Here is a 24356-nt window from a genome sequence, read left to right as displayed (position 1 = left end):
TATTAGTAAATAGTTGATAAAGATTTCACGGCATTGTGTCAAAAATACCTGTGATGATAAAGTGTCTCAGGTATACAATGAACATTAAACATTTCACATACACTGAAGACAGTGAAGACCAACCATAAGGACAGGCTTTTATCATCTTTTGAAGTAATGTGCTGGCTATAATGAATTATTATAGTCTTAAAGTTAACAAGTAATATAATACACCTGGTTGTGCTCACCAAAGATAGCTAAAACGTTACGGTTTTATTAAACAAATACTTTAGGCTAGCAAGCTATCATAAGCTAATGATGATTGTAACTTTAGGAGCTTTAAGACTTTTAACGTTAACGTTAGTTAACTCACTCACACTTTGGCAAGACAGCTAATATTACTTTACTGTCCAATTCAAGACATCAACTGTTTTCACAGTAAGAGTTAAACAATGAAAATAACGTTATTCACAATCAGTAATGTTATTCACACTTGGCTTGACAAGCTCTTCTTCCATTTTTGGTGGAAATGCAATCCTGTCGCGTTATTAAGAATCTCACTAGCTTTCTTTGCAAAACCCGCCCTCTAGTTAGGGTCCTAGAATTGCGATCCTGAAAATGTGGTCCTGAAAGTACAGCCTCCGGTGCTGCAGCTATATGCTAGTCATCTCTCAGCCTGTGGACCTGACAGCTTGTTTGCTTGATGGCCAAATCTCATCTCACACTTGCATCTTTGATCAAGTGTGAATTAACCATCTGTGTAGGTTTCTTACACATCACGTTGCAACTTATCCTGATAGTGTTTCTTCCTTGCAGTCTGATTTCATTATTAGCTAAAGACAAGTACTGACATGACTGCAGCTGTCCAGCTGCATGAAACAGCGGTCGAAGATGCTAGAATGAATAGCTGTGGATGCGGGGAGAGGCCCATAGACAATGCCTTTCTACACGGCCCAGAATTTTGTGCTACGCCCCTGCTGACAGGTTTGTGAAAGCATTACACTGAGGACAACTATCCTTATCGATCTGATGCTTTTGGTAGCTGAGATAATACATGATATATGAGATATTTTTTAGTTTATAGCCTATAAAGGACAGAGAAAGGGAGAGAAAGATCAGAAGAAGAAACAGAAAAAGCGCAGTTGGCTATGTTTGGGAAGTCTTCTCCTGTTGATTTAATCATCCCATTTATTCAGTACATAGGGAAGGAAAGTGTGCCACATTGCCAGAGCGCTTGGCTGGCAATCCCTCCTGCTCTTGCATCATGTGCACTTGCTATAAAGTACCGGCTTCTGTGCGCATGTTCCAATGGCTTTTTGTGTCGTCGCTCATTCTCCATTGGCTCTCACTCCGCTCTGCGCTCAGCCTTCACACACACCAGACCAGCTCTTCACACAGCTGATTGCGTGCGCCCAACGTGTGTTCGTGTGTGTGTGTGTGTGTGTGCATCCAACCAACTCTGCCTGGACCAGACTCAGCTTCCCACGCCGCTCCGAAGAGGAAAAAGATGGAGAAAAAGAGCGCTATCAACGGGCACATGCCCAGCTCGGCGTCCACCGATCGGATCCTGGAGAAAAGTGCGCGGAAGAGCTTCAGGGAGAAGCTGATGGAGTTCCTGGGAAAGAACCTGCTGGTGATCATGACAGTGTCGGGGGTGCTGGTGGGCATCGGGCTCGGGATGATGGTCCGCAAAATGGACCTGACCAAGGCACAGATGACCTACTTCGCCTTCCCCGGAGAGATGCTCCTCCGGATGCTGAAGATGATCATCCTGCCCCTGGTCGTGTGCAGCCTCGTCTCCGGCGCCGCCAGCCTGGACACTCGCTCCCTGGGCAAGCTGGGGAGCATCGCGGTCGCCTACTTCCTGGTGACCACGCTGATCGCCTCGGGGATCGGGGTGGCCCTGGCCTTCATCATCAAACCCGGCGTGGGCGCCGGAGCCCTGAACACCAACAGCCTGGGGTTGGAGAGCATCAGCAGCAACAAGGAGACCGCCGACTCCTTCTTAGACCTGGCCAGGTAACGTTACTGTGGCAACACTGTCATCACTTTAACAATGTGAAACTTTAAAACACTCATAAAGGGAACTGTTGAATATGAAGCAGATTGGTGTGATATTGCAGCAGGGGAATTGTTGGGAACAAGTGCATGGGGGAAGGAGTTTTCAGATCCAGTAAAACTAGGCTACTAATAGGCTCCACACTGTAAAAATACTATGTTACAGTAAAAGTCCTGCATTAAAAATGTTACTTAAAAGTAGCTATGTAAGTCGGCCTATCATCAGGAAAACTTACTTAAAGTATTAAAAGTAAAAGTACTCAATGCAGAAAATTCCTCACATTTTAGAAACTGGAAACCATCAGAACAGTCAATCAACTAAGTGATTAATCGGCTAATCATTTCAGCTGTGCTTGTAGGCCCTTATATTGTTGGGCAGTTTATTATTTATAAGAAAACATCGTATTTTATAAACTACATGTGTTTTGTGTGCAAACATAATGTGTAAAGTAACTAGTAACTAAAGCTGTCAGATGATTGTAATGGAGTAAATAGTATAATATTTCTCTCTGAAATGTAGTGAAAGTAGAAAGTTGCATGAAAAGAAAAGACTCTAGTTAAGTACAAGCACCTCAGATTTGTACTTAAGTAAAGTACTTGAGTACATTTACTTAGTTACATTCCACCGCTGAACATGAGCGGCTGGGAGCATGGAGCCATCCGAGGCGCACACACGCTCAGAAAGACACCGACTGGTGGGAGCATTACATGCAGTGGCGCACAATTTAAAGCATCCAACTTATTCAGTGTATGGTTAATGAATGACATTACAGAGGAGGTCAGTGTAACCTGCAGTGATTGACGTTTGTGCAGTTAGGTCAGATTTTCAGCTCTGTGGTCTAGTTCCTGTCACTGCATCAGTGTATGTAGAGGATTATCATTACCATGGATGTGTGTTGGTTAACTACCTAACATTGCCTTGATTTGCTATTCAAAGTAGGGCTGAGTATGATTCGATTTTGATTCACAAGGTTTGATTGACTGATTGAATGATTTGATGACATTTCTGATTCAATATCAATATATATCAATATGATATCAATTAGGTTAGAGAAAATTCAGTTACAATACCAGTTTTGCTTGGATATAAAAGAGATTCTGAGAGAACGTATGCAACCCACAAATATGTTTTAAATTGCACCAGGTAATGTTTACATTAAGAATTGACCCCCAAAATTTTTTTTCTTTAAAGTAATTTTTGAAAAGGCATAGAAACATAAGATCGATTTTGGGATTTTAATAATCAATATCAGATCATTCAAACAAAGATTGATTATTTTAACCCAGCCCTAATTCAAATTGAGAGTGAACTTGAACTGCACGCTGAAAAAGATAGCCCTGGTTCACAGCATCAACTTGAGTGCCATTCACACACACACACACACACACACACACACACACACACACACACACACACACACACACACACACACACACACACACACACACACACACACACACACACACACACACACACACACACACACACACACACACACACACAATTGTAGCTAGGTGGTTAGTTAGTAGCAGTGACTCAAATCCTTTCCTTCACTTGCAGCTCAGTCAGTAGTAGAATAGAATAGAATACACTACAATTTGTCTTAGGCATAGTGCTACAATGTGTTGCTTCACAACACAAACATGTAACAGAGATCCCATTCTAAAATTTACAAAAAATCAACATAAGACATCGTAGGAAATAAAGGAAGGACACATATGAATATACAGACAATACGACATCTTAAAAAGTGGCTGTAAGAATTAAAGTGCTAGGTGCAAAAAGTGCTGATGTATTTATTGCACTATGCTCTGTTGTGCTAAGATTTACAATTGGAAGCTTGTAGTGCTAAGTATTCAGCAGAAAGTAACTAAGTATCAATGCTGAAGTATTTATAGGCTACTTGTATTACTATTTTTACTTAAGTAAATGATCTGAGTACTTCTCACACCACTGAGTTCAGCATGCAGCATAAGGCAATGCTGAAGTGCCACTTAGTCATGCTTTTCTACTTGCTTTGTGTCTTGAGTGGAAAAGGGAAAAGGGCCATTGCATAGTGGACGTTTGCAGACGTATGTCAAGATCACGTGGACTGAGTTTATATGGATTTTTACCTCATTTGGTTGCCAATTTTAAGAATGTTGGCTGTGTTTAAGTGGCAGCATTATACTTTTAGGAGCAGGGTGGGTATGGGGGTGGGGAACAATAATTTCCATAAAGAAATAAGACAAACAGCCAGTATCTTGAGCTCCCCATTGGTCTATCTTCCCTATTAAATGCCATCTTGTTGATGCCATTATTACATACAAAACTGAGTTTTTATGTCCAGGAAATACCAGCTACTGGTAACAGTCTATTTAGAAACTCACTCAGGAGGAGTCCTAATAATAAGTTCCCACAGTGTCAGGGAAAGCTGACAGCTGTTGGAAGAGTGGAGTGTATTTTGAGGAAGGGAAAAGAGGTGGAGGGATAAACCCCGGCAGCACTGTGTAGTACAAACTAAACACTGTCCGCTGCTGTCAGCATTTCTCCCTTATCACAATAGCAGATGGACAGGCTGCTGTTTTTTACTCGGTTGAGTCAGGTTTTATATTTGCACCAGTTGCTCAATTTTTTTTAGGAAGGATTAAATCAGTACAGGATTGTAAAGACAATTCTGAACTGTTATTCCTCTTGCTGATACATTTGGACTAAAGCTGACAGTTTGGGCTCTTTAACGCTCAGATGCCTAAGGTCATTTTTACAGTTCATTGTCCGTCTGGTTTTATTTTCTAAAAAAGCTTGTAAAACATCAACCCTGTTGTCTACAGTCAATTCATGAACATCATTTTTTTCAGGAAAAACTGGGCTATTAGAATATTTGTGCTGCAGTGAGGTCACTTGAATGTAAAAAAAGGTTTTATGACCTTAAAGACAAATAAATAAATAAAACGGAACATGAATCTCACATATATGTATTGATATCACACACAGATCAATAAAAGCTAAGCCAATCTCCTGTCTAAATCAGTTCCCATATGTATTAGGAGTCACACTGTGAAGAAATAAACATTATAATTTATACAGTTGACAAAATATATACATTTTTTCAAAAAAAGTCCAGACGCTTTTGCCCTCATGACATTCACTTATGCCAATAATCAAATAATAATGTCATATTTATTGAAATCACACACACAGCAATGTTCTAAAACAGGGGAACATGGGATATTCAAAATGGCAGCTAGCATCGAGCTAGCGGCAAAAATGAGGGAAAATTGATAAATTATGGACATCAAGTGGATAAATCTTGGATATAAGCGTTTGGATTTATTGCTGAACAACTCCGAAAAGAGGCACAACTTCCAGGCTGGATAGAAAACCTTCTGTAAAGGCTACAAAGACACCAAAGACACCCCTGTGATGGCTAACTCCTTAGCTTTTAGCAGGAAAAATCATTATCAAATTATCTAAATATTAATCAGAGGTGCCGTTTCGTACGATACCGTATCGTGGACGATCCCTTAGGGCTCTATTTGATTATTTTCATCCACAGAGGTTACAAGTAACCTACTCATTGTTTCCCCAGAGATGTATACCTGTCAGGACATGAAAGTGGTGAACTTTGGCAAAACCTTGGATTGTATAGCTTTCCTGGAAATGATGTTCAAGTCCAATTATTGTCCTAATCAGTTGCTCCTTTTCTCTATGAGGGATTTATATGATTTCTCTGTCCACACACTCTCATTACATGGACAAACAGGTCTCAAAATCTCACTCTAAAGGTGCAATATGTAATACTGACAGCTAGCGTTTAAAATAGTTACTGCTGGGGCGACCTCTAGCTCACCCAGTAGAGTGTGCGCCCCATGTAGGCTGAGGCCTTGGCAGCGGCCCAGGTTTGAATCCAACACTTTCCTGTCTTCAAGCTATCCTGTCGATTAAAGGCCATAAAAAGCCCAAAAAATTAATAAATAGTTACTGCAGTCCAAATTCAAAATACTGGAGAGAGTCATCTTCCTCAGCTCCCTTCTCCCCAGACTCAAAGTTCACAGAGGTTGCCAGGTTGAGAACGCAGCATCCACAACAATGTTGCTAGCTGCTTGTCTCATATAGCCAGACATTACTTCACAGCACAGCGGAGTAGCTAACGTTAGATGCTGGCTATGTTGACAGTCATAAAAGCCTGTGCTCACGCAGAGCTCTGTACCCGACTGACAGACACATTTTCTCGGCTTAAAATTACGGTAAGAACTGCTAAAACACCACTACCTTGCCATCCTCTCCACCCGACTGACCGCCACACTTTCTCGGATTAAAATTACTCACAGTTAGTCGGCTACGGCCGCTGAACAGGCTACATGGTTATTTTGCCAAAGTTAAATGGCATGTTTCCATATGAGGAAGTCAAAGTTGCGGTTTCTGTCATAGGTCTGTCAAGGTGGTTGTAAACAGCCATGGTCCGCTTGCCTGGTCCTCAGGTAGCGTTAGCCGTTATTGTGTTAGCATGGCGGACCAGATAGCCAGGACCAGTCGGAATCACTTCACTGGCTGTGTCTCAATTGTTTTTGCGAGTAACCAACTCAATACTAATTCAATGTGAGTACACAAATGTTTAAATGACATAAAATGCCCGTCCCTAGTAGCCATGACAAATTAGCCTGAAGCTAATGCTTACCTGTTCATGGAGAAAATTAGCCAACTCTGCATCCTTTTGGGCCCTAAGCTGTCTCCATCTTTTAAATACATCTCCAATATTTACCTGGGGTTTGTTACGTCTCTGGTCACGCAACTGTTTAGAAACACTGAGGTTTTTTAGGTCAGTAGAATCTATCTCCGTTGAGCCTGTTTGTTTGTTTGCTGCTTTCATGGCTGTCCTTAACGTTACAGCTGTAGCGTGCTGGGTTTACCTTTTTACAGGTATATCTGGCAACCCGGCACAGCTTTCAAACTGGGCAGTTGATAACAACACACAGGCCAAGACACAAACAGAAATTCCATCACAGAACGGAAATTTCAAAGGAGAAAATACTGGCATTAGCATTGTTGTCAGAAAAGATAGTATTTCAACTTAGCATGTTTCCTTAATATCTGATGACACATTATGGTCATTTTTGGATTTAATACAGTAAATATATTACATATAGGACCTTTAAGCTTATTTGTGAAGTGGAAAAAAATCCTTCAAAAATCTAGTGGGGCAGGTTTTACAGGATGGTGCCTAAACATCATTCCAAGCAAAGATCCACACTCCTGAATAAATTCAAACAAGACATGCATACATCATTTGTAAACATGACATGTATTTTCTGCATTTTCTGCTTTTGGTCTGTTTTGCTGCACGGATATGATGTAGCAGTCAGCGGTATCGTATAAACTCAATTTTTGGTAAAAGAATCGATTTTTTTGATTTCTTTTTGTGCACAAAAATTATTTGGGAGTTACCGCCAACAAGTGGACTGGAGTCGCTACAAACACAGGAGAGTTCATGGCCTCTTGAAAATAAATGGTGCTTAAGTTATGTTACTTGCGCTCGTAGTTGTGGACATAACTTCACACGTCCCACTTCAAAGCTTTCTCCCATTTCCTGATGGGTGCAGGTGACTGTGCGTCGACCATTCTGTGCACATTGTTGACATATACTTATAATAAAGCAATGGACGGCGCGGGGGTAAATAAACTTAGTTACAGAGCAGCCGCCCTCAACAGACGTTCTAACATAAAGTGAACGCACCCTCAACGGGGCAGGGATCATTTCATTGGTCACACTACAGCTGGCATTCTATTGGTTGTTGAATTTTGATAGGGTTATAACACACAAAAAAGCCGAGTGTGCAGGAAAAATCCGAGAGCAGAAAATTTGCAAGCGAGCAGAATCAGCCTGAGTGCGAGGAGAAGGTTCAAAGCTGAGAGCAGGAAATCTGTCCAAACAACAACATATCTGAGTCCAAGCAGAAAGTTTGAGCACAAGCACAGCAAATCCAAGCGCGAGCAGTGGCTATTTGAGTGTGAGAGCAAGGTTTTGAGCGCGAGCAGTGACTATTTGAGTGTGAGAGCAAGAAATCTGAACGTAATATCACTGAGAAATGCTCTCAAATTGAAATAATGCGCTCTTGAATAAAGATAGTAATATAACTCCATATCCACACAGCATTCGGGGATGGGAGGAAAACATGCTCTGGTTTAATAGCATTTCTTTAAACCAATCACAATTGTCATGGGCGGTGCTAAACTCCGCACAGAGCTGCTGCAAAATAGTCGTGCGAGAGAAAACTCAGATTGGACAGATAGTCTAGCTAGCTGTCTGGATTTACCCTGCAGAGATCTGAGGAGCAGTTAACCATAGTCCTCATAAATCCACCGAATTTAAAATTCCAATACAAAGAAAGCGAAAGGAAACAGAAAATACATGCATCCGGCAGAATTTCCTACAACACCGGAGCAATCCCGGAAGTGGAACACGAAGGATTTAGACTACTTTAGAGGGTATAGAAACAAGCCACCTATGTGGTTGTATGGTTTAAAGGACTTGTTGGTTTTCTTACTTGTATTTCTTGTATATACTTTGTATATTTCGTATGGAAATGTGAATGTTGTAAATCTGAACTTTAAAAACATCAGAGAAAATTTGTAAACCGTTTTTTAATTAGTGTTGACTCAGAATTTAAAGAGCCACCAGAATGTCAGATACACTCCTGACCACAAATAACCCGCTTCTGCTGCCTTGAATTAAAAAATGTGTGAATGACGTTTGGCTTAAATTAATTAGGAAATCAAGTTGTTATGTAACAGCTTTAAACTCAGTCCACAGAGAAGAGGCAGCGGGGCTCCGGGGTGTGGGTGGGTTGGCTCTGTGGGAAAAGCATGCCAGCTCTCAGCTCTGGGTTCCCAGGGTAAATCTAGATCTTGCCTCGCTCAGATGACAGCAGGAAACCTGACCGCCTTTATGGAAAGAAAAAGAGTATGAAACCTTGTGTGGGTGCAAGAATTCACCCAAACAGTTACATTTCCTAGCAGCATTAGGACACAAAGAAATGACTAAGTGACAATATGATGGCTACCTGCCATTGTGCCTGGTGGAGCTGACATATTTTAACAGCTGAAGCAGCATTTGGCTCTGGACTGAAGGCACAGTTGACTGGGATCATGAGGTTATGAACTGAATTGCTTGGCTATGGTCTGGCCATGGGAATGGATGGGAGCAAAGTCTGTATCTCTTTGCACAATACAGTTTGGCCACTGAGGACAAAGTTACAACAAACAGGCTCCCAGTTTGCAGGCTCCCAGTAATCCTTGTATGCTTATTTAACAGTAGTGAAAATAAACTCAGCATGGTCCCTGTGCAGAAAGACTTTCAAGGGAAAAGTTGTCATAATAGATTTAAAAATGAGAAACTTCAAAATGCTTAAAAATAATCGTATTTTTACAAGTAGTCCAGCAAGCCCTTCATGTATATGGGGTGTCAACAATGTCCAGATGTATTTTTTCTTTCAGGTTGTCACTGCTATTTGTTTAGGTCCACCACTTTGGTCCAAACTGAAATATCTCAACAACTATTTGATCTAGGGCTTCACGATATGGAGAAAATCAGATATCACAATATTCTTGAATAAATACCTCTATGTCGATATTTCGACGATATTGTCTGGTTCACAATATTACATCACTTTAATGTAATGCAGCCAACCAGGGAAGGACAACACTTGTGCCATATTACGAATCTAAGACACTATTTAGTCCAATATATCGATATAATATAATAATATATTGCCCAGCCCTAATTTGATGTATTGCAATCAAATGTTTCATGGTCATGTTTCCCGGAGGATTACACCAACTGAGTTTGGTCATCTCTTGACTTTTTTATCTAGCACCACCATGAGGTTGACATTTGGGGTTTTTAGTCAAATGTCTCAACAACTATAGTGTCAATTAGCAAATGTTAGCAAACACGTTAGCTGACACGCTCATCTAAAATGGTAGCATTGTGAACATTAAACCTGCTAAACATCAGCATATTAGCATTGATATCGTGAACATGCATTTATTATGTTATTTATTACATTTTATGTGGAATAATCTTAAAGCATTATGTCGACTGGATGCTTTCCAGTTGAAATGCTGCACACTTCCTGATTGGAAGGATTTCATTCATGCTTTAGTGAGGGGAGCCAGTTCATTGGTGATGCCTTTACTGCTCTAACCAAATGTTGCACACTAGATAATATTAGATTACTCCTTATAATATGTTCCCAAGGGAGAGAAAATGTTTACAGAAAAATTATCTTGCCACAAAAAACATCAACACATTTTTGTTTTCCTCTTGTTTGTGGAGACCTGTTATGTTCAAAGTGTAGGCATTCTTTTATATTTTACAAAATATACAGGCTACAGCCAAAGTGTGTAAGCTCCTGACCGACTACAAGAAAAACACGTTACTTTTTATAAATGTCTCTTAATAAAGAAAATGTCTCAGTTTGACTATAAAATGAAGGGAAAGTGAAAAGTAAATAAATACAGTGAAATGTCCAGGAATATCTTATCCTCGTAAAGACTTGGTGATTTGTTTTAATAAAAGATGAAGCAGACAGTAGAGCGGTGCCAGAACAACTGCTCTTTCAGGGAATTTAGGGAAGACTGGGCTTTATGGAAGATCCTGGGAGAACAGCCAAATTGTAGGGAATGTGTGATGACAAACCAATCCTGTGAACAATTTATCATTCAGATGGGTTATCCACATGGTTTCCAAAGACTTTCTGAGGCTATAGTGTTCAGTTGTTGCAATCAAAAACATCAAACAGGAAAACAGCATTTTCTGAATTCTGATTTTTTTCTTTCTTTCTCAGGAATTTATTCCCAGCAAACTTGGTGGCTGCTGCTTTCCGTTCTGTGAGTGCCGGCATCTTCATTCACCACACCATATTGTCCACAATTATTTATTTTTTTATCAATTCCCTTTTGTCTGTTTCTCCTTACCATCTGTGTCTTGATTAAACATTAGAATTTATTTCACCAACCACGCGGATGCCACTCCATGTTCATTTACAGCGGCTATAAATCCGGGCTGTAGCACTGAGAGCCTCATAATGCCTCTTAATGAGTAGATGTCCAGAATAGAGATCGCTGCACTCCCCCCCCAAAACACTTCTTTTTCTTGTCCCTTACCAGCCGTTACCATGGCGAAACCATTCCATTTCAGCCAGCCTAGCAACCCACCTCGCCTCACGGCAGTTGAACGCAGCTCGCTCCACTTCCCCGAATTATAATCGTGTCCGTTGAGGCCAAAATAAGACCCAGGAAAGTTCAATATTAGGGATACGGGCATACAAAATGGCTATGCACACACAAAAAGCAACTTACGCACACATACACTTAGTCACACACACTCACATATCTGAACCAATTGCCTGAAACTTGCCTATAACCAGGCCAGTGAATTATAAACTCACAAACAAGTTAGTGACTTCTCACAAGGAGCGGTAATGGGGTTTCAAAGTGCAGCCAGGTCACAGAGTTCAATATTCACCACCTCCACCTGGAATATACTGTACTACTGTGGCAGAGCCCCTGTGGTATGGGCCCTATTGTGGATTAAACCAAGAAAGCAGAGAAGAGGGGAGATTTACACAACGTGAAAAGCAGCTTGATGCTTAAAGAGGCATTTAAATAAATTAGGTGTAAGATTTAGATTATGGGCAAGGTTGTCTTTTTTTGTTTTATGGATATAGTTAAATACTGTATAACTCTGCATGCCCAAGTATGTTTAAAAAACCTACATGTATAGCCTCATTTAAAGTCCATAGATCTGTCAAGATGTTGGGAACCTTTATCCTAGAGGGCTGTTTAAAGGAATGCAGAGAGAGAGAGGCGGCATTGTTGCAGTGCTGGCTGTCTCCTTTACTGCTGAAAGACTGTCTGAACTTCAATACACGGTGTCAAACTGGCCCCTAACTCTGTGCACATGCTGCATTCCTTATGAGAGCAATGCACACATTGTTCTTAAAAAGTGTCAGTTCCCTCACCTTTTTTAGCCAATTATCATTTGTGAACACTGAAAAATCCACAAAATGCAAAGATTATAATTTTATTTGAAAAGGTTTTTTATAAACATAAAAACCATTAAAAAACCCTTTATCTTTCATTTGAGGTTTTCACTTGACATAATTTAAGTGTTTCTCTAAATGATGAAATGATTAGAAATGAAAAGAGTAGTTTGACATTTTGGGAAACACATTTCACTGTCTTTCTGAGAGTTAGAGAAGAATAGTGATACATTTCTCATGTCTGTTACAGAGGTGGAGCTAATTGGCAATTAGCTTAGCTTAGCATAAAGACTGGAAGCATTGGGAAACAACTAGCCTGGCTCTGTCCAAAATGTGTCTACCAACATGATGTTTGCTGGGACGAGTCTTGTGGCAAATGCGAAAATGTACTAAACAAGAATGTATGACTGAAAAGCATCAAACAAAATTAAGTTTTTTTTCCGTTTATGTTGTAGTATGCCACTGACTACAAGATGGTTGCTGTAGGGAATGACACCAATGGGACCACCCTCTATCAAAAGGTATGAACAGGGCACATCCCAAGCATACACATGTCACACAATCACATAGACATTCACTTAACACGTATGATACATGTGTAAAATGCTATCCATTGCATCTGTGAAAGGAACATTGCTTTGCTTGCTTGTGTCTATATGTCTGCCAAATTGAAAACAGGAGGGGAAGTAACCGTATTCTTGGAGAACATGTTTGCTCTGAGCAGCTTTTTAGTGTGAAGTGAGTCAATTCAGTGAGCAATCTCGGCGGTTTGGTGTGCGTTTGGCTTGGAAACCAACAGAACTGCGCAAAACAAACCAGAGGAGCTGAAATGAAGTAGTAAAGTTAGTTAGGAAAAAAAAACGTGGAGATATTTTTCGAGAGTAAAGTAAATGTAAATGTTTATATCTTAATATATATCTGCCAGCCATCAACCCAAACACATATATTTTTAAAGAATGCACATGGATTCTTTAATGTATTCAGCGGCACTCATAATCTGTTTTATTTTCCCTAGAAAAAAATTGGCTAGTGGAAAATATGATTGGTTGGTAAATTAAAAAAACTACTAGCCATGCTGGCAGGTGAAAAAGTTAATCTAAAGCTCTGCCTACAATATGTGTAATTTAAATAACTCAACTTCAAACTGAATTTAAACAGATACATAGATCATAAAAATGCAAAGGCTTTTTTCTATGCTGCTTCTAAAAGTGTAAACATGCAAAGAGCTAATACCAGCAGATGATATCTTATTCATTGTTGTAAAAGAAAATTAATTGAAAAATGAAACAGTTTTAATCTCATCCTATCCTAATACTCTCCTTCCTGTTCACTGATCAAGTTCCTGCTGTTCTGTATGACATTTCGACTGTGATTAAACTATTTTACCCAATCAACAGATACTTAGTGTATCCTGAATTAATTAAGTCTGTCTGGCTTTTTCTAGCTTATGCTTATCATACACTAGAAGACTTTGAATTGACTTTGAAAAGACTGACACCATCTCACATCTAAAGACAACCATCTCGCATCTAACGTTAAAGACTGGCATAATATGTAAAGACCGGAGATCTTGCAGGGTGTCAAATTGCAAGACTACATCTAGATTTGTTTAGAAAAGTTCAACCAAGCTAGCTGTCGCTAGCTGGTAACTTAAGGGAAAGTTTGCCGATTTCTTTTTTTAACTGTTTTTCCTTTGCATTTTAGGCCTTTAGTTGAGAGGACAGCTCAGACATAAAAGGGGAGAGAGAGGGGGGACTGCGGAATTGAATTTGTAGCTGCTGCGGTGAGGACTGATCCTCCTCTGTACATGGGGTGCTTGCTCTACCAGGTGAGCTATCCAGACGCCCCAAGTTTGCAGATTTTCTGCTCTGCCGTACAGGCAGATGAATGGCGGCACTACCAAGAGGTCTGCTTTTACCTGCCGGTAAAACTCCAGTTGGATGGCGCACTTCAGGAGGGTTGAAAATCCCTCGTTAGCATTTAGCTTAGCGCGCCGCCATAGCAACCATTAATAACACTGACTGTAGCCGTTTGCTGCTTCCTTCACTACCAAGACTTAAAACGTACGATAATATCAAACACGTTTGATTTTATCGGAAAGTCAAGACAGGAAAAAGACTGACTGGGACTGAGTTTTATGACCACCTTACACCAAACGATTAAGCAATATTGAGTCTATGCAAATCTACTCAGACATACATGTGAGTTGAATGTCTTCTCAGCTTTTGTTTATTCTGTTGTTTCCTATAAACTTGTATTAAACCCTGGCCAGAAACAAATTCTGGTAAGAGAGAATTCTGCATTCTTGTGAACTTCTGTCTACACTGTGCAGTGAATAAAACCTGAAACAACCACAGCAACCAATAATTTTTTCGTCTGCAGAGTTAATCTTAGTCAAACACAGTTTTGTTTATTCAACCTTTATCACCAAAAAGTATTATATTAAAGGATAGTCTGCTAGTCTGTCCAAATACAATACTCACATACAGTATCATATATACATTGGAAGAGTTATCATTACTCCTTTCCACACTTGCCATGAAGTGATCTCTTTGAAGTGCAACTACTCAAGAAATGGAGGACAAAATCCCCAGACCAAGTTCAATGCAAAAATACATTCTAAAGTTCAGACAACACGTTAATATGAGGCTTCCTCTCCCACAGTTTAGCAAGGACCCGGCATCCAGGGAAATGCAAAAGCTGTAATTTGTGAAGATAACCACTTAATTTGACAAAACCTCACACAGTATTAGCTTCAATAACATCATGCTATGTTGTTGAAGGCAAAAAGAGTTCCGAAAAGTCCTGTGCTGCTTCTTGGAATCTACTTTAATTTTGTGTGATATCATCTGCATATAGGTTTAGTTTATCTCATGTTTGAAGTGTCTGAGGTAATTTTGTATTGTATCTGGATTCACAGATCACTGGAAAGAGAATCGGGTATCCTTTAGGGCAGGGGTTCTCAACCTTTTGCAAGCTGGGCCCCCCCAAAGCTGGTTCATTGCAGTTGCCCCCCTCCTTCCCGGCGCCACCCCCACTACACCACCTTGCATAGATAGATAGATAGATAGATAGCCCTAGGCTAGGCTATTGTTTTTAGGCCCACACTATTATTATTATTATTATTATTATTATTATTATTGTTATTATTATTATCATCAGTAGCGGTAGGTAGGCCTATTATCATTACTAGGCTATTGTTATAATTGGCAGTAGCACCAGACTTCTAATGTGAGCTTACAGGCATTATTATTATTATTATTATTATTATTATTATGAGTAGTAGTAGGCCTATTATCATTACTAAGCTATTGCTATATAATTATATGAGGTTACATGCTTTATTGCTGTTATTATTATTATTATTATTATTATTATTATTATTATTATTATTATTATCATCAGTATGCCTATTATCATTACTAGGCTATTGCTATAATTGGGAATTGGCACCAGACTTCCGATATGAATTTATGCTTTATTATTGTTATTATTACTAGGCCTAATAGTAGGCATATCATCTGCATTTTTTACAGAAGCTTGCAGGTAGGCGATGTTAATGTGAGACCTGAGCCAAGTATGCTTCATCGTACCTTAGAAGCTTTTTTGCAGCTGGTGGTTGCCTTGTTGGTCCTCACTAGAAATCTCTCCATTTTTGTTTGGTTTTGAAATAATTTGGATGTGGATTAGTTGTGTTTTCAATAAAGTTGAGGCTATGATGTAACGATCTGTGCGTGTGTGCGGAGTGGTGTGTGTCTCCTCTCTGCTCTGACTGCAGGCTGGGACTGCTGCGCAAGGCTACTGAGAGACTGACCGCCTGTGAGGGCTTTTGGACGGGGGAGGGGCTCACGGCAGCACCAGCTGCTCGTTGAGCAAATAACTGCAGTGATACGTGCTTTCGAGTCTCCAAAAACCACAAAAGTCTTCAATAACACCAGTAAAAGTCGCTAAATTTGTCGCTAGTCGCTTTTGACAACAAAAAAAAGTCGCCAGGAGGATGATTTGTTTGTGTGTTAAGCTTGTTTTACAGTTCTGCGAAGGATCCACGCAGAGCTTTCTCCGTAGCCTACGTAAGTGGCCTGATGTTTATACTTGTGCACTGGTGTGTGCGTTGAGCCGGCGTGTGTATGTGTGGGGAGTGTGTGGTAGAGGGAGAAGTGAGAGAGTGACGGCGATTAGTTCCTGAGCGAGTACCGACTCTAGAGTCATAGTGAGAGAAACAAAGTGTCTCCCCTGTTCTTTCTGACCACGGTGGGAAATCTGGAGCAGGAAAAGTGAACCCTCTCCTTGATTTCATGTTTATGGAGAAGGAGAACCAGGAAATGAGTCGGGGAGGAAATGCAACGCTACCCAGCCACGGCCGAGCGACGTGTAGTTACATTTTTCGAGAGATGCACGTCAGGCTACGGCGTAGGGTCCGGTGTAGACACAGAGGGGAGTGCGTCTACGCCGGACCCTGCACCATCAATTCTACGCACAACTATAAAAACACCTTTATAATAGTCCAACCACTTGCATTTCAACATGGGGGGAATTTTCGTGATATATATATATATTTTTTTTCAGATTTTTTTTTTTTTCAGACTGCCACTGGGCCTGTTCGATGTAGTGGATGTTGGATCATATAGATGAGTGTACGATGAGTTTGTTTCTACACCGTAGCAGCTAACAGGGGAAAAACCAGGAAAACCGTAGAAACCGTTTTAAAGTTCCTCTGCAGCACTGCGCTCAAATGGTTCAACACAGTAAGTACTAAACAACCTTTTAAGAATGCAGAAAATGCTCCTTAAAGCTTTAGTGCGAGACTTTTTTATATTAATGAACGTCCGTTACATTCAAGTCATTGCCAAATGAGTTGATACAAAGCTAGTATCTTTGCCAGACCTTCCTCCACAGCGCTGCAGGGGATGGGAGAAAAACTTGCTCTGGTTTATTGGCATTTCTTTAAACCAATCACCATCGTCAAAGATAGCAAAATAGCCTCGGGAAGGAACTTGTTTTGGTGGAACGTGTACGTTCAAAAGTTGTTTAAGTCGTGCAAGAGAAAACTCAGATAGGAAAGATAGTCTAGCTAGCTGTCTCAATTTACCATGCAGAGATCTGAGGAGTAGTCAACCATAGTCCTCATAAATTCACCAAAGTTTAAAATTCCAACACAAAGTAAGTGAAAGGAAATGGACATCAGCGAAAAGACATGCATCCGGCGGAATATCCTGTGGCCCCGGAGCAACCCCGAAAGTGTAACGTTGAGGATATAGACTATAAAGCTAATTAAGACTATCAGCTCCACAAAACATTTGAGGAAGGGTGGGGGTGGTGCACGATCACGGAAGGCTTGTGTCTTGTGGATGCGCCGACAGTTTTGTTGTCATTACTTTGAATTCCTCATGGGGGAGACAGAAACTATGCATTATAGCTTTAACATTTTTTAGAGAACTTTTATGACTGGCATATTTTTAAATAGGTCAGAGGTTTCTTTATAGTCTAAATTGTGAATATACAGTAACTACCTTCTAAATTCAACTACTTGTCTCCAGTGGCCATGGCTTTCCCCCACTGACCCAGTATCAGGGAACAGTTGGGGGATCTGAGCTTGGCATCGGCCCATGGTATTTGTCTGTCGTGGATCGTGGTGGACAGTACCCCCAGTGCCAGGGGATGAAGCTGACAACGGAAGGGGATGAACTCAGGATTTGTCCCTGTCCTTATTCGTTATCCATCATCCAGTTCACTGAATACTTCAACTGCCCCCAGACCAATGCACCCACGCACGCACACTCTGTAGCAAAGGGTGTTGTATAAACTACTGCGGAATATATCAGCACTATTGTTTGACAAGCTTCCACTTCCATAATGAAAGGCTACAAATGAGGTCCCAGTCCAAGCTACAATAAGTGTATCTCCCAGAGACTGTATTATAATAATGTACAAACCTTCCAGGCATAAAAAGTGAAGCCAATGCGTAAGTGCCTTGAACCCGCATTCTATCTAATTTCCAGCAGGGGGTGACTCCCTGGTTTTAAAAATAACTCCGTTTCTGAAGAATACCTTCTATAGGATATTATTTATTACCTCAGCAAACATTATCATGAGTTTATGTCCTCAATCGCTAGCTAGCAGGTCTTCAATACAGAATGATGCTTATTTAGTAAAGTATGGTCCCATATATTTGAAAATAGACGATGAAGCAGGGGATGCTTTAGGGCGTGGCTACACCCCAACCTGTCAATCATCATAGAGGCTTAACAATGCTATCCATGGCCCTGTGTACAGTAAAATAGCCTGAAGTTGTTTTTGAGTGTTGTCCGTGTTTTTGTACTCACTGTGTTTTCACTTCATCAAAGTTTCATTTGGTTGCCTAAAAAGGTCTTGCTCAGCTTTATGTCAACCAAGCGTTAGCTGGTAACTTAAGGGAAAGTTTGTTGATTTTCAGTACTGCCGTAAATGCAGATGAATGGTGGCAATACCCGGACGTTTTCGGCAACTTTCCCCCTTTCGTGTTTAGCCTAGCACGGCGCCATTGCAAACATTAACAAAACTGGCTTGGTCAAATATCGTCACATCCGGTTGCAAAAAACCAAGAGGGCGATGCCCGTATTGCCAAAATCAAGGCTTCAAAACGGCAGTCCTCAAACCAATGGGTGATGTCACTGATAGTACGGTATGGTATGGTAGACGGATGGTCTATGCTTTCTTCACCACTTTGGTCCAGACATGGTCCAGAAATATTTTCAACAACTAATTGAAGGATTGCCATGACACTTTGTACAGGCAGTAATAGCCTCCAGAGGATTAATCCCAAGGACTTTAGGTATCTTTTGACTTGAGATTTTGGGTTTGAGTAAAATGTTGTGTAGTGGTAGACCAATTCTTTTCACAGAATCATTTTTTCGAGTCTATACATGTAAATTTATCGAACCTTTCAAGTGTTAATATTTTTTGCACAATACGGTGTCTAACCCAGACACTAGACAGTCGTTCAAAAAGATTTGTTTGTTTTAGTGCTGTCAAACGATTAAAAAATTTAATCACGATTAATCGCATTAATGACATAGTTAACTCGCAATTAATCACACATTTTTATCTATTCTAAATGTCCCTAGATTTCTTTTTGTCCCATTATTTTTTTTTCATTTTAATGCTCTTATCAACATGGAAAAGTGGATCGGCTTGCTTTGTGCAAATGTTTTTTTATTGAAAACAACATTGGCATACTGTAGTGTTCAATTTCACACGAACGTTCTCACTTGGAGCAAATAATCTCTCACACAATGTAACGGCTTTGACGAGGAGGCGGATAATTCGCATCAGCTCTGTGCTTGGCCATCAAGTGTTATTTCAGACTGGACGTGCTGTGATGATAGCTCAGTTCACAACGACAAAACACACAGATCACTTTGGTCTTGTCAATGGAACCATTTGGCAACATTTTAAAAGTAAACTTTCCATTCAGAATCTTATTGGCATCGATTTCGGTGTCTCGCGCTCGCCATCCACTCAAAACGTAACGTTAGCCTACTACTCTTTGGCTGGCTCGCAAGCCCAAACAACTGTGTGCCTGTTGTTTTGTTTCCTGTCTAGCTAGATCGTGGTGTTGTAGTTTTTCTAATGTTACTAATGTTGCAACAGCATGTGAAAAAAACTACAAAGTTTGCTAGGCCAAAAAGAACGTTAATCTCACGCAAAAAAAATTCACGCCGTTAAAATGGGTTTGCGTTAACGCCATTAATAATGCGTTTAAATGACAGCATTAGTTTGTTCATTTTCGCCCATGACTAATGTCTTGGCATCTGTTGGATGGATTAGCACAAAATGCCGCACAGACATTCATGATTCCTAGACGAGTCCCCTGGTGATCCCATTAATTTTCCTTTAGCACCACATAAGGTAGACATTTCTGGTTCAATATGAAATTACTCAATTTGATACGGACATTGATGTTCCCTGCAGGAGGAATCTTGATTGATCCAATGACATTTCCGCTAGCGCCATCATCAGTCCAATTTGTCCAATACTTTGCCTTATTACTGTATTATAAAATTACATTCAAAACTAATGATATTCGCCTCAGCTGTACTTTGTGTTTAGTGCTAATAAGCGAATGTTAGCATGCTACACACTATGATGGTAAACATCTGCATGTTAGCATTGTCATTGTGAGCGTACTGCATGCTGACCCTAGCTCAAAGACACACTGTGCCTGTAGCCTACTTAAAGTGATGGCGTAAATTCTTCCTTTGTGTCACACATAACCTGTCCAAGTAACCTGTCTTAGCTGCTAAGTAGCCAGTTTTTAACTGCTTCCAGTGCATCTGCACTGTTTAATGGTATTTCCAATGAAATGATACCCATGTTAAAAGTAAGACATTGTCTTTTAACATTCATTTTGTCTTTTTAAATGTTTTTATTTGAACCAACCAAAGGGTTACCACAATCTCTTCACTGTGTTCGGTCCAGTGGTGGAAGAAGTATTCAGATACTTCACTTAAGTAAAAGAAATAATACCATACTGTAACAATACTCCACAAAAATACTTAAATAAAAGTATGTAAGTATCATCAAGAAAATGTACTTAAAAGTATTAAAAGTGAAAGTACTCAATGTAGAAAAACCCTTACATTTTAGAAACTAAAAAACGATCTAAACAGTTCTGTCAATTATTTGTTTAATCATCTAATCATTTCAGCTGGACTTGTAGGCCTGTTTATTGTTGGGTAGTTTAATTTATAATAAAACATCGTATTTTATAAACTACACGTGTTTTGTTTGCAAAAATCTTAATTTGTAAAGTAACAAAAGCTGTCAGATGAATGCAGTGGAGTAAAAGGTACAATATTTCTCTCTGAAATGTAGAGGAGTAGAAGTAGAAAGCGGCATGAAAAGAAAAGATTTAAGTAAAGTACAAGTACCTCAACTTTGTCCTTAAGTACAGTACTTGAGTAAATGTACCATTCCACCACTGGTTTTGCCTCTTACAGTTTGACTCTGCTTTGTGTTTTAGGTGCCTATTGGTACAGAAGCAGATGGCATGAACATCCTAGGTCTGGTGTTATTTGCAATGGTGTTTGGAGTGGCGCTGAGGAAGCTGGGAGATGAGGGAGAAGAACTCATTCGTTTCTTCAACGCTTTCAACGAGGCCACCATGGTGCTGGTGTCCTGGATCATGTGGTGAGTAGAGTTAAATGCATATGGGATTACAGTGGTATTGGTAGTGCCGTATTTAGACTGCATCATATGGTTCAACCCTTGTGTTTTCTTCTCTTCGGCCATGAACTGGTTGTCCTTCCAGCTAATAATTGAAAATGATTATTTTTTTGCGCTTTTTCCAAAGCTTTTGACACTTTTTTAAAACAATTTGGTCACTTTTATGCACAACTAACACCAAATTGCTTTTGGTTTAATAATATGTTTTACACTTATTCTTGAAACATTGGTCAACAAACCTCAATTATGTGAAATTATACCAAATTTATTTTATTTATTTATTTTGACCAATAGTTAAGATCAGATGATGTTGACTGGATCAAAATTTAGTCAGAATACTGTTTAGAAACCATCTAATTTTTTTCAAATGCTATACAATTCATTAATTTTACCTGAGGAACATTGTATGGAACTATCCATGTTAATTTTGGGCAATTTGGTTGAAAGAAACCCATAGTTCAGATTTTGTTTTTAAACTTTGAAAATGAGTCAAATTTGACCCGAGGCAACACAAGGGTTAAAGGTCAGGATGAAGCACTGACTGTCTTTACTAAATATTTGTTACTGTTATAATCCCACATTCCAACTGCTTTCCTTCTATTTTTTCTTTCCTGATAAATCCTTACCTCGTGTCTCTCAGGTATATCCCTTTTGGCATCATGTTTCTGGTGGGCAGTAAGATTGTGGAGATGGAAGATGTGGTTCTTCTGGTCACTAGTCTGGGAAAATACATATTTGCTTCAATCCTGGGCCACATTATCCACGGAGGCATCGTCCTGCCACTAATCTACTTTGGCTTCACACGCAAGAACCCCTTCAGTTTCCTGTCAGGCCTCATCACGCCCTTCACCACTGCCTTTGCCACCTGCTCCAGGTATACAATACTGTCACATCACACGGGTCCAGATAAACTATACTGAAATGGGAAAAGGAGTTTGCATTTAAGTGATAGAATCAGGAAGAAATGTGAATTAAAAGTGGATTTAAATGTGGGGTGCATCTCAATGAAATTAGGAGTAGAATAGAAAATTATTTGCAAATGTGTGTGGAGAGTTGTAAATGTGTAAAACAATTATTCAAATCTGTAATCAGATTTGCAAGTGTATTGAGATTTGTAAATGTGTGGACAAATCTGTAAATGCATTCAGAGATCTGTAAATGTGTAGACAAAAATGTAAATGCATAAATAGTATTTTGCTCCAAGAGCTGGAAATACAGACAAGTCATCATCGACTTTTGACACGTGACTATTGCTACACTTCTGCCGTGACAGAGATCTACAAATGTGTATGGAGATTTGTCTGTACCGCTCTGCTCGTGTCTCAGTAGAAAAACATACCATACATACCTACATACCACCAGTCGGCGGTGACACCAAGTGAACTGAGCAAGACTGGCCTGTAAACAAGTAAACAGGGAAGCTGCTGTCTTTCTGGATAAAAAAAGGTTTACCATGTCATTACCAAGACCAGACTGTATCGAGACCGAGACAAGACCAAGAAGACTTTGAGGGGTTAAGACCGAGAAAAGACCAAGACCAGACCAAACAACTGAAACATACAGTATATACACAATTAGCTAATATGTACAGCTAACATTTGCTTAATCACTTTGGGTGAGGGGTGAAGAGATATATGGAGAGTTTTGGTACAGAGGCAGATTGATAACTTTAGCTAGCTAGCTTCACAAGCGTCAATTACACTTACCTTTCTTTATGCTTCCTTACTAAGTGGCGATAAAAAATGTGAGGTGGTCCCAGCTGTGTCGGTTAGCGTTACATTGCAGAATTTACACACTGCTGTGTGTTTTCTTTTAGGTGTTGTTTTGCAAATAAACTTTCAAAAAATATATTAAATAAAAAGTTATTACAGACGATTTGGCTGACATGTCCCAGACAGCCAGAGCTTCTTCCCCTGTCACCTACATTTACTTTAGGAGTGCGTGTTAAGGGGGTGCGAGGAATGGGGGTTAACAGTAAAACATTTCAAGTTAGAAATGAGTCAAGTTATTGGTTGCATTTGAAGCAGGATGTTTTACATCCAATCACAGTAATGATGTTAACACATAAATCAGACGATACACAGGTAATTTAGTGATATATATAGCAGTTGTGATCTTGACCAGTCTTGAAATAAAATCCAGAGTCCTCTTAATCGGAGAACGAGACAAGACCGAGTAAAAATGTGGTTGATTCTGAGACAAGACCGAAACCTTCAAAAAGTGGTCTTGAGACCAAGACCGGTCTCGAGTACTACAGCACTGCTAAGGGGATAAACCCTGTAAACAAGTTTTTACATACTTAAAGAGTAAGACTTTTCATATTACACAAACAGGAAAGGTTGGTTTAACTAAAGGTAAAGGTAAAGGTTAAGAAGCTTAAATGTAAGACAACTGTTTGGTATTATTTTCACATTCATAGTTGATAAAAAATGAAATGATAATGCTATGTCTCTCTCTTTTTCGCACCAGTTCAGCAACTCTTCCCTCTATGATAAAATGTGTGGAGGAGAACAATGGTGTGGATAAACGCATCAGCCGCTTCATCCTTCCCATCGGGGCCACTGTCAACATGGATGGGGCGGCCATATTCCAGTGCATTGCTGCTGTTTTCATCGCTCAGCTTAACAATGTTGATCTGAACGCTGGACAGATCTTTACCATCTTGTGAGTTCAGGGGATGATAAAAAGGTTTCTTTCTGTTGTTCAGCATAAATATTAAGAGATAAAAACACACCAGAATCAACCATCCATCCATATATTTGTTAAAGTTAACTTCCCGTTCTTCTGTTACAATGGTATTAGTAGTAGTACTATATAGAATTGGGCATTGAGAACCGGTTCCAACTTGTAACCGTTTCAAAAATTATGATTCCAATGGAATGGTTTGGAAAATGTTGGTTTTGAATCCAATCATCAGTTATAAATAACATAACACGCACAAGTTTTGGTTTCCATAGCAGCAAACGTACTTCCAGGCGCTTATTGTGTTTTAGCCATGGAGTAAGCGGCACTAAAGTGTGGCTTTATTTTACATTGAAAAAGCCTGGTAATACTGTAAATCACCATTGAATTAATCTAGCATCGCCAGACCT

The 24356-nt window shown here is 39.8% G+C and overlaps 1 protein-coding gene across 1 annotated transcript in view; it reads left to right on the top strand.

Moving 5' to 3' along the window:
- Window positions 1-1341: 1341 nt before the first annotated feature.
- slc1a4 (solute carrier family 1 member 4) overlaps window positions 1342-24356 on the top strand; it is a 32440-nt gene continuing 9425 nt past the window's right edge. Inside the window, exons 1-6 of the mRNA XM_078273751.1 lie at window positions 1342-1998; window positions 10864-10906; window positions 12516-12581; window positions 21062-21228; window positions 21905-22138; window positions 23734-23928. Of these exons, the coding sequence (XP_078129877.1) occupies window positions 1487-1998; window positions 10864-10906; window positions 12516-12581; window positions 21062-21228; window positions 21905-22138; window positions 23734-23928 (1217 nt within the window). The 5' untranslated portion in view covers window positions 1342-1486. The remainder of the gene's footprint in view (window positions 1999-10863; window positions 10907-12515; window positions 12582-21061; window positions 21229-21904; window positions 22139-23733; window positions 23929-24356) is intronic.

The sequence above is a fragment of the Sander vitreus genome, chromosome 17 (genome assembly GCF_031162955.1).
Source record: "Sander vitreus isolate 19-12246 chromosome 17, sanVit1, whole genome shotgun sequence".
In the NCBI taxonomy this organism is placed as follows: Eukaryota; Metazoa; Chordata; class Actinopteri; order Perciformes; family Percidae; genus Sander; species Sander vitreus.
This window is presented reverse-complemented; position numbering and strand designations above follow the sequence as displayed.